General features: G+C 60.3%; 1 protein-coding gene across 1 annotated transcript; it reads right to left on the reverse strand.

Annotated features, from left to right (window-relative positions):
- Window positions 1–1573: 1573 nt before the first annotated feature.
- On the reverse strand, window positions 1574–7165 carry LSCM1_02264 (uncharacterized protein; the record flags this gene model as incomplete). Its single annotated transcript, XM_067319848.1, has 1 exon — window positions 1574–7165. The coding sequence occupies one exon, from the start codon at window positions 7163–7165 to the stop codon at window positions 1574–1576; it is 5592 nt and encodes a 1863-aa protein (XP_067175223.1).
- Between the last annotated feature and the right edge of the window lie 4293 nt (window positions 7166–11458).

An 11458-nucleotide genomic window follows, 5' to 3' on the forward strand; every position in this document is an offset into this window, starting at 1 on the left:
GTGCTTTTGGAGTGTGGGAAATGCGCTGCAAGGCTTACGGGGGGGATGAGGGATGCAAAACGAGCAGGAAAGGGGGGGAAAAGGAGACAATGAAGAAAGCGCTCAATTTCGCAGGCGCGCGCGCACACACAGACAGACAGAGAGAGAGGTGCGAGTGAGGGGGAGAGAGGGAAAAGGGAGATGGCGGCACAGAACGAAGAGGGAAAGACAGAGAAAGAGAGAGACAAAAGAGGAAAGCTCAGAATAACAGAAAGCAACTACAGCAGCGGCGGCGACCTCTAGCACCACCAGAAGGTGAGGGCCGAGGAGAGGGCAGGCAGGGCGGAAAGGCACGGAGGGAATGTGAAGGGCAGAAGAGGGCGCCACCTTGCGTTAAGTTCCTTTTCCTTTCGAACTTTTTTGTGCGATTTGCCGTTCTCTGTACGTTTGTGCGTTAGCCTCTCATGCGTCCATTCGCTCAACCGCTCGCTCGCTTTCTCCCGGCGCGCTTAGGGAGCTCACTGCTACGTTGGCTTAGAGTGGTAGTACGAGTGAGAAAGAGGCCGAGACAATAACGGCGATAGGTTAAATCTTTGATGATGTTCGTGAGAGAGAGAGAAGGGGTTCAGCAAGGGCCCAGGAAGTATTGGATAAGCATCTCAGCAATCAAAGGTAAGCTAGGTACAGAACAAAGACACGCGTCGCAGTTCGTCCTGATACCCCTTCTCTTTGAGGCAGCTCGCTGCGTCCCGCTGAGCGCTTCATGTCGAGCGATATCGTAGATGAAGTATTCTCACGGCTGCTTTTCGTCGTGTTTCACGTTGCCACCTCCCGTAAACTTCTGTGCCAGTGTGGCGTCAAGGGCATTGCTACGGTGAGCTGCCACCGGAGAAAAAACAATGAGTAAGGGAGAGAGGCACCCTGGACCTCCGACTTTTTTGCGTCATTCGTTCGCCTGCTTCACGCTTCACAGCAAGAGACGCGTGCGTGCTTCCTACACCCGTCACAACATTGACGTCCGCTGAAACGTCAAGACACTTACGCGAACGCACACAACCAAACACAAAACTGAAAAGCGTGAAAAGCCAAATGTGCCCTCCAGAACGCATGATTGGGGAAAAGAAAGAGAGAGGGGGGGCAGAGCTGATGAAACATCGAATGATGGCAGCACGACACAAGGTACGCAAGGACGTGCGCGCAGACACGAATGAGTAAGGGGCGCTGCACATGAGCAGCGAGAGGGCTGATAAAAACGAAGGCCCTACTACAGGTGGAAGGAAGCTGAGGGAGGAAGAAAGGGGCGGCTCGCGGTCAAAGCAAAAGAGCGCGAAGCAACGCGACACGCACAGACACATCCGCACATTGAAGTGGCCCATGTGCGCTCGAGTCCTAGAAGAAGAGAAGGACGAAAATGGAAGAAAGTATCAGCCATCTGCCTCACATCTGCGCATCTACACTGGCGTACACGTCCTTCCACACGCACCCTGCCTCCTCCGCGTGTTGCCCTGTTCCCTCCTCGTTGCCCCAACAGCTCCCCCCTTCGCCCTTTCCACACGCGCAAAGCACAAAGCGTAGGAGAGAAAAGGAGCGATACTCACGCAGGCGGCACAGCCGTGTCCGGCGCGGTCGCATCATCAGCGGAGGCCTCTACAGGTAGAAGGCCCGCCTCGGCTATGAACCCCAGCAACGGTGCTGAGAATGCAAAAGGCTCCAAGAGGCGCCCAATCGCTGCCCAGAACGTCGCCGCAAGCTGCCGCTCGCTACCGGTGTCGTCACTCGCTGACGGTGAAGACAATTCGTGCCAGGTGGAGGCAGCCACGTAGATCATATTCTTTACCGTCTCCTCCACGGCCTCCTGCACCAGCATTGCATCCTCAAAGGAGGCACTTCCACCGCCCACATCACATCTGGCCGCGTCCTCTACCGCCGGATACGCACTATACACCACGTACAGGGTGCCCAGAACCTGCCTCCACAAAAACACGAGCAAATCCGGCTTCGCCGTCAGCGCGGCCGTGTACCGCAGAAGAACCTTAGGTACCAAGCTCAGCAATCGGCACTTAACCTCAGTGGATACAAGCGTCGACGGTGCAGGCCGCCACGACGAAGCGGAAGTGGGGCCGGTCGCAGAAGCCGTCGACTCACCATTGCCGCTCCGCTCCAGCGAGGCTGGCGAAAGGAGCGAGTTGAAGAGGCTGCCGAGGACGCCACGGCGGAAGCTCGCGGTCGTACCGTTCTTTTCACTGAAGGCAGCACTACTCGCGCCGGTCCATCGCAGGCCAGTGTGCACTCGCGCCCTCGGTACGCACAGACGCTCTGTCAGCGGGATGAGGATATCCTCATACACGGCCACCACCGCGGAGGCGGGAAGATTGCGTGCCTCCGAGTCCAGCAAAGCGCGCTGCAGGCAAAAGATCGCCTCGCTCCCATCACGCGCATCGGCGCTGCAGAGGGCGAGTGCGCCGAGACCTCGGAGCACAAAGACCCAAAGCCCGCACCAATCCTCTGCTTCCTCACGAGCCCCACCAGTGGTGGCGCCGGCGCTGTCGAGGAGAACGTTTCGCCCACAGAGGCTCAGCACCTCTGCCAGGCTAGCGTCGCTTGGAAGAGATGCAGCGGTGACCGCCGCTGCGCCCTCCGCGTTCCTCTCTGACGTGTCGCCGACGGCCGTGCTTGAGCCTGAGGCGCGAGCCTGTCGAAGCCACGCACTGAAGGACAGGCAAAGCGACACGATGCTCTCGGTATCGTCGGTGACGCTGTAGCGACGCTGCCGCACCACTTGTAAAAGAAGAGAGCTGATCTGGCGCTGCACCACCGCGTCCGAGACAGCGGAGGCGTGTGCAGCAAAGGGTGCCAGGAGGACCAGTAATTCGCTGCCAGATGCCCAGGGCTTCATCGCATTTCGATCCCTCTCTCCTGCTCCACGGCCGCACCCGGCGTCGCCGAGTTTGACCACTTGATCGCAGAGAAACGCGGCGACAGGTTGAGCCACCACGACGGAAAAGATCAAGGGAGCGGCGTGCATCCAGCACGCCCACAGCTGCTCCATGGCGACAGCACCGTGCTGGCCACGCCAGTGAGCCGCCATAAGCTCCAGCGACGCGCACACTACGCGACTGCCGAGGGCGCACCAATGCGCCCGCACACCGTCGCTCGCGCGAGTGTCGCGTAGATACACCTCCACTTCTCGAAGAATCCGACTGATGCGCCTCGTGACCCCAGCGAAGTGCTCGGGCTGAAGCACTTCCGGCGTCGGGGCGCTACCCACAACAGCGCAGATGAAGGCGAGCTCGTAAGAGGCGGCATGTGCGGACGCCTCGTCAAGACTGCTGGCGTGCCCATTGCTCTTCTTGTCGTTCGCCTCTGCTGGCGCAGGACTGCAGCCGCTCCCGCAACTTCCGTCGGCATCTTCCTCGATACTCGAAACGGCAGAGAAGCTGTACACGCACAGGCACCCAGCGTGCGCGTCGGCTGCCACGTGCTGTAAGATCGCCAGCAGTTGGCGCATGCGTGGGATGCAGCTGCCGATTCGCCCTCGCGCATCGCGTAGTTCAGAAAGGTGCACTGCCGACATCTGGGGCGCCCCGTTCCCACCAAACAGAGAAGAGAACCAACCGCGCTCACTTGATGCCTTCTGCTCCGTGGCGACGCTTCCACAAGCGGAGGCCCCCATTAGGGGGGCGAAGACGTTCGTGCAGATCCCGGGGTCTTCCAGAAGCACACAGAGAGGCTCTGCCGAGGCCGGCAGAGACCCTTCCGCTGCACAGCTTTCCGCCACCTCGGTTTCGCCATCGCCAGCCCCTCGCAGCTTTGGTGAACCCCCGGCAGCCTCTTGCGTTGCCTCGACGAAAAGCCCCATCAGCTGCATGTCCAATATCAAGCGCGAAAGAGGCAGCCAGCTGTTCCCGAGGCTCCCGTGTATGTCGACGAGGAGTGCAAAGATCTCGCGCATGCACAGAAGCTTCGGCACGCTGCGGTACAGGGTGCGCACCTCCTCCTCGGCATTCGTCACGTCGCTCATCACAACATACTTGAGCAGTCTAAGGAAGCATTGGTCCGCAGCCACGGGTAAACCAAGCGCGTGGGCAGCACGCGCCAGCATGCAGACACCGCACAGACTTGATTGCAGAATCGCCATCTCAGTCGGCAGCTGCTGCTGAGCCTCCTCGACGGCACGCTCAACTGTGGGACCGGTGGCCACGATCGACATCGATACCTTGTCTACTGCGGACCCCAGCATGCCGTCGAACACCAGCAGAGACTGCTTCCAGAGAGACCGAAAGAGAAACAGGTCGAAGGTGCGAAGGGCCGCATTTTGGGGGTCGCAGGCAGGGGTTGCCACGGCCGTGGAAGCCGCAGGTTCATGAGGCGATATGTTTCCCAACGCCCACCCTCTCTTCGCCTCCTTGGTCAGCACCGTAGTGCTTAGCGCGTGATGCACAAAGCTAAGGCAGGGCTGCATCTCCAGCCTCCACGTCGTGTTGTTGGCGAAGCCTCGATCCATCATGTCGGCCATCACCACCTCATGTTGGCGAACATCGTCGTAGATGCGGTCGAGGTACGCCGCAGGGATGTCCTTGCCGTCGTCGATGCCGCGGTTCATCTTCGCGAAGTCCTCCCTCTTCATCTGATGCGTCACCTTGCCGGAGTGCTGATCCGTGTTGAGCATGATGATGGCAAAGGAGAGCACAAAGGCGCCGGACTCGCTGTGGAAAGGGTTGATCGTCTCATCCTTGATTACCGTGCCATCCTCGCGGCAGGTACAATTCTGCCGATACCAGTGCTTCGCAAACGCCTCCATCACTCGGTCAATTTTTTGCGACTCGCCGGGCAGACAAAGAAGATAGACCATTTCTCGAATCGCCTCTAACAGGGGTTTGTTGTGAAACTGAAACTGGCGAATAAAGCCGTCAAGCTGCTCCTCGAAGAAACGAACAGAAAAGAGAGCAGTCGGCGTCGACGCAGCCTCGGTAGCGGCAGCGTCCTCGGCGTCGTTACGGCCCTGCTCACCGATGTAATCGCCAAGCACGCGCTTGTTCAGGACGATGCTAAGACGGTACAGGGCCGCACCCACCTCCTGGCCGCCGGCCGGCTCCGCTAGCACAAGTTTAGTGCAGTGCTTCAAGGCGCTCTCCTCCTCCGCGCCGGCAGGCACACGAATGGCGTGCTCAAGCAGAAACGGGATGCCTTTCTTTACCGGGGAGTCCTCAAAGAGAGATGCGAACTGGTTTAGCCTATCCTTCTCGTTCTGGGCGTGCTGGATGAGGCGGTGCAGCTCAGCAGAGGGCATCAAGGCGGCCGCTTCACTCACAGTGGCACACGACTCGGCGAACGTCGACGGCGAAGTACCGCCTGTCGCGACAGCTCGACGCGCGATGCTGGATACCATGTCCATCGTAGCCTCCAATGCCATTCGCTGGGTGCTGCGCAGCAGACCCCTTGTCGTCATGCTCCGCTGGCGCTTGTCTCTTCGGTGGTCAGCAGCAGCAGCAGCAGCTCTCTGTCGCCGCTGAGCGGCGGCCTTGCGGCCCCCTGAGACGCCACTGCGCCACTGCGTCCACACCATTGCCGCCGCCTCCTCCGCTTCGCTTTGAAGGACTGGGTAAGCGTGAATTGCCAGGACCCGTGACAGTTGCGGCAGCAGTGAGGCGTACCGCCACGAAAGGTCGTAGTGAATGAAGCAGAAGCTGCCAAAACGTGGGTCACTGCAGAACTCCGCTAAGCTTTCGAGAAGGATCTCACGTCGCTCCTGCTTCATCTGCAGCTGCTGCGCAGAGAGCCGGCCAAAGCTACCGTGGGCGGGGGAAGCGGCGCCGGTCGGACTGCCTGGGGGTCTCGCTGCACTAGGAGAACTGGTGCGGCCCACCGGCGATCCCAGCTGGCCTGCACCGGCGTCGTCGAGCTCGCTCACGAGCGCCTCCAACGGGTTAAGGTGCAGCACGCGAATAAAATTGTATATCTGCGGGATCAGGTGCTCCGAAGAGCCCTGCATGACAAGATGAACGGTGCGCAGCGCTTGAGCGAGCACGATGGAGCGCGTCGTACTCACACTGGCGATCAAGAGCGCGCGGCACAGCTGATTCTGCACCGTGTCCAGCAGCGGCGCACACGAGGGCTTGCCGAGCGAGCACCGCAGCAGCAGCAAGCAACCCTGTGCGAGTGACAGTCCCTCTAGCTGAATAAGCGTGATTGTGCTCTCCAAAGATGTGGGCTTGTCGTCACCGCTTCCATTACTCGTTGCGGTGCTTGCCGATCCCTCGCTACTGCCAAACGCCACCGTCGACGCCACCTCGCACCCTTCGTTGTCGAACGCGGCGATGCCGCCGCTGATGAGGCGGCTGATGAACTGCAGCACTGTCGTACTCGCCGCCACTAACGCCCCGTGCGTGGCCTCGTCCATCGACAGATACAGCGACCGCCGGAATAACGTCATGACTATGAGTCGCATGCTTTTCTCCACCGTGCGCTTCAGCAGTTGGCTTGCCTCGGGGTGCGTCGCCAGCCCCATCATGCGCCCCAGTGCCCGCACGTGCACGCTGCCGTCGGCCATTACCGCCGCGGGGTGATTGAGCGCAGCAACATAGACGCTGAAGATGCGAGATAGCAGCGCCTCATGGGAGGCGTTATCGTGCACCTCAGCTCGCGTTTCGGAGGCGGCCTCGATCGCCGTGTACACGCCTTCCATGGAGACGAAGGCACAAGGAAAGTCCAACATGTCGACCAGTGCGGCGAGAGCAACACCGGTGACTACTGCGGAAGTATTCGGGCTGCGGCACACGTTCGCGAAGGCGTTAAGAATTGTCACCTCACTGATCTCGTTCGGCTGTACTCTGTTGTCTCTTAAATCAAACGCTGTGGGAGCCGGCAGCGGGTGGGCGGGAAGGGCGCGCGCGGGTGTTGCTTTCGACTGGGGCGTGAGATGTGCTGGGGACGAGCACGAAGTACGGCCAGGCACAGGCACGGCCCCAGCGAAAAGGCGCCGCTGCAGGTCGAGTAATTCCTGCGCGACAGCGTATTCGCTGGCCTCTTTCTCAGGCAGCGAGCCGCCTCGATAGGTGCGTCGGTTGCTTGTGCGCATTGCCAGCAGTGTGTGGTCGACGAGAGTCAGCACCATCTGTCTGTCTGTCTCACTGCTGTCGGGCAGCGGCGCATGCTGATGAAGCGCCAACGCCGATAGCGACGCCATTCTTTCGCTGTCAGCGGTACGAAGGTGTACCGGAAAGAGCTCGGAACGCCGAAGGAGCGCCAACGTAAACGGGCCGAGACAAATTGTAAGGCAGCTGAATGCACCGACGTTATAGCGAGAAAGAGAGGGGCTCGGGGAATCCCTCCCCTGTTCCTTGAGGGCCCGATCACTTTACTCGAGAGGGGGGCAAAAGGGAGCCACAGCTTGAGCTGCGTTGTTGCCGTCCACCGCGACTGCAGCCGCGACAGGGGAAACGCGAAAAACTGATCCACAAGCAAGCGCACCGGGTGAAAAAGATCCGGAAGAGCGTGGCGTAGCGTGTGGTGCAAAGGGCAGCACAGCACGCAACATTCAAGGAGCACCCGAACAAGGAGAAAAAAAGACAAAGAAGCAGCAGCAGTTTCCCTCTAGAGCTGTATCGCAGCGAGGCCAACGGTGCAAGCGATGTGGTCCTTGAATGGATCAAGAAGCGACGCAAAGAGGAGAAAGCCAGAGGCGGAAAGACGTCAGAGTGCACGAAAGAGAAGGGAAGCTGCGGTACACCCGCACTCTCACAGAACGTCATGACAGTTTTTGTGCTCCTTTGTAGAAGATGTTCTCTCTCCCACCCTGATGACGGGACCAGCACACGTCAGCGTGCGTGCATGCGGTATCGCAGGGGGTCCCGTGCCTCCCACCACCCTGAGTGGGAAAGCCAAGCCGCCCACCCCCCCTCCTATTCCCTCGCGCATGCCGAGTCGCTTGGGGTGGTGGCCCTTGGGGTGACGTGCCTACGGCTTTGGGGGGGGCACGGAGGTTCATGGCTACGGATGCTGGTAGACAGGCCGTGTATGGCCTTGTGCCAGAGCGCCGCACGACAGCGTGCCGGCTCATACAGCCCGTGCAATGGGACAGGTAGCAACGCGACTGGGACGCATGTCAGACGGTTCTCACTGCGCGCTGCTGTAACGTGTTTCTGCCGCTGCCTTGCATCATACAGTCTATATGGGCCTGTGAAGGCGGGGTCGGGGGTGAGGTGGGCGGTCGCACTCGTGGGTCTGTCTGTCAGAGAGAGAGCCACATATCCATGAGGCGCTGTCGCTCCACAAACACACAAGCGCCCAGAAACAGGCTCACAAACCGTAGAAAAAGGCTTGCGGATTCGCTTTTCAGTCTTCGACATCAAGGCGCTCGGTGAAGGAAATGAATAGCACAGGCGACGGGTAGAAGATTGCTGTGAGGGACCACCTCAGCGGTGGCGCCCATGAGAAGGAATTCTGCGATACCGTAGTGCGTGCCCATCCCAAGCGCAACCGCTCTCAGACACGGGTCGCAGCACGTCGCACGCAGCGAATGCAGTCGTACCTGTCCACAGCGATGGCCGGCGACCAGGGTGCACGACTCCCACTTCCTCGCCACACGATGCAGGCCTTCAATCAGCGCCTGCAGCTAACCTGTTGTCCTCCAATGGTGTTTCCGTCATACAGCTGCCACCATGAGCGCGAAACGCGAGAAGAAATGGGCAGCAGAGAGGGAAGCGCCGACCTGGTGCATAAAAAGGAGAGGATGACCGGCAAGGGAGCGAAAAGTCACCCTGAGCGGAACGAGCAGCAGCACCGCGCACGCATGCGTACCACAAACGAGTCCGAGGCTCTTCAGCAGTCATGAAAAGAAAAAGGGGAAAAAACAGAATGCCTCCGGTGCAAAAGCACCTTTTACCTACCCGTCAGCGCGCTACGCTAGCCGCGAATCGGCGTCGCGGCCGCGTTCGCCTCCCTCGGGAGCCTTCGGGACGTGTGCCGCGATTCGCTCCAGTGGCGCTCCATTTCCGCAGAGCTCGAATCGGCGACGGTAAGCTACGGCGCCGCACCAGGTATCACTCCTTGAGCGAGCTCAACTTTGAGGAAGCCGCAACGTTGACTCGTGAAAAAATTCCGCCCCCCCCGCCTGGCCGCCCCCTGTGTAGGGAACGTGAAAGCGTCGACCGTGCAACAACGATGACCTCGCCCTTCCCATCGAGCCTCCCCTTCCGCAAATGGAGACACGCAGCGTGGAGTAGAGGCGCTGCCGTGCGACTCCGAAGGTGATGCAGATGCATCTCCGAGTCCGTTCAGGGACCAGACCTTTGTAGGTGGGGCTCTGAAAAGGTGCTAAGCACTCCATTCATGCTCCATCAGTATGAGTCAAGACCCACCGGTGATACTCATGCTCAGAGATGCCCACTTTCGCATCGACGCGATCAAACGCTCTTCAGGTCAGTATTCCCTGTCAGCGTGCCAGCACACGAACGAGATGCCAAAACTCTCTCGGGGGCGAGGGGAAATGGGGGGGGGGCAGGCCAACACACAGCGGCCTCGTCTCGACTCGCTCGTCCCATGCGAAACGGCTGCCTCCACGGGCGATAGCGGTGTTTCAGTACGAGGCTCCACCGAGTTGTATGGTGGCGTTGGCGGGCTCACGATAACCCCGGGTGGAAAGTGGAGCATCATCATCTGCTCGAGGGCTCCGTAAACCTCTGCTCGTGGTGGTCTGCATATACTCTTGCGCGGTCCGTCTGGCGAAGGACGTTCAGAGTAACGTATGCCTCCCTCCACACGTCGCTATGATGGACGAGGAGTCGCACACGACGATGAGAGGCGGGAACACTCGGCTACCTCTGTTTTGAGTGAGAGGACCCACAAATAGCTTCGCATGCGCTTGGCAGCACCGTCGCGGGCGTCCGCACGGACAAAGTTGCTGGAGAAGCTTCCACTGGATCCCGCTGAAAGCGCTGGCACGGACAAAAACGAAGAACCCTCAACGTCCTTAAAGGCGATCGCAGGAAGAAGTGGAAAAGGGAGGCGACATCGTCACACCCTACGCGTAAGCCACCCAAATAGAGCAGCCCATGAACACCGAAAGCGATTCAGTTGCGCTGCACCTTGCCGAGACTCCGCTCCGACGGACAGACGGGAGCGAGAAAAAAAAGCGGCTCCCGCTCACCCGCGAGCTGAGCAAATGGCCGTAAGACGAAGAAGCGAATGAAAGAAGAAAGAGTTCAGCGAACGGCTCCACTTCACCACCCCACCCCTCCTGTCGCACGGCAGCGGGCCCCCCTCCCTTTTACCGCAAGCACCAGCCGCCTGGCCTACAAGCCAGCTGCACGTCCGCCGGGACACGCTCCCCTCCCTCGTCCCTCTCCTTCGGATGCCTGCTGCGAGGCAGGTGCCACAGGAACTCAAGCCGCCGGCACGCCGACGGTGCACAAGCACGACGCCCGCCAGCTCCAGGCCACAGCCCTCGCAGACCCCGTGCTCGGCCGGCGTGCCGTGCACCACTCCCTCACCCACCTCCACCAGCGGCAGCGCACGCTGCCCTCGTCGTGCTTTCGGCACCCCCGCCTCATCCGCGCACCCCGGCAGGATGTCGGAGACGCCGCACCCCCTCTGCCCACACGCACTCCGGCGTTGCTCGGCATCGAGGTCCTCGCGCACTTTCGCGCCCGGGGGGCTGTTCCAGTGCAATGTTGCCGTCGACGAGAGGGGGGCACGCTCTCTGCATCACGCATCTCCACCGAGGTCACAGGCAAGGGGAGGAGGGGGCGCGGCCACATGGCGTGCCCGTATGCGCCGCCACAGACGGGGCATCGCGGCGCGTCTGCCGCGCAGTCGGTAGAGCGCCGGCCACAAGCGGCCCGAGAACCGCGCGCAGCACACCAGCCACAGCGCAGGCACCGCAACCTTCACTTACACCGCAGGTCCGCGACTTTACTGAAGGACCGGCTTCAGTCTCTGAACATTGATTTCGGGCGAGTGCGGAACCCTCGCGCTACGCTTTCAAGTCTCGGCCTCATCAAGGAGCAGCACATCATGAGTGAGGTTGCCAGAGAAGCTCGAGAGGGCAAAGGACAAAAACGCACTGCTGGGCTATCCGCATCAGCGGCTCAACCCCACTACGCGAGAAGGAGCAACCTGTTCTGTTTGTCCATTTCGCGGCACGAGTAATGTCGACAGTGAAAGTTCAGCACGTGAAGGAGGAGAGTGTGTTGAAGAGTAACAGTGATGATGCGTGGCGCACTTTTATTTCGAACGGCTCCTTTCACCTCGTGTGTGCGGAGGTCCAGCTTGGACCTCGGAGGTGCGGCACACTTGCAGGATGGCAGGCATAGGCACCCGTGGTCACGAAAGTGCCTGCGGTTGTCATCGGGCTCGTGCCAGTTTCGTTGTGTTCTCGTCCTCCTGCCGAGACCCCCGCGCGCAGGCACAGAGACACCGAAGAGAAGCACCCAATACAGGAGGCAAAGCTGAACGAACAACAGCAACACACCCTGAAGTG

Source organism: Leishmania martiniquensis, chromosome 34 (assembly GCF_017916325.1).
Source record: "Leishmania martiniquensis isolate LSCM1 chromosome 34, whole genome shotgun sequence".
Lineage (NCBI taxonomy): Eukaryota > Euglenozoa > Kinetoplastea > Trypanosomatida > Trypanosomatidae > Leishmania > Leishmania martiniquensis.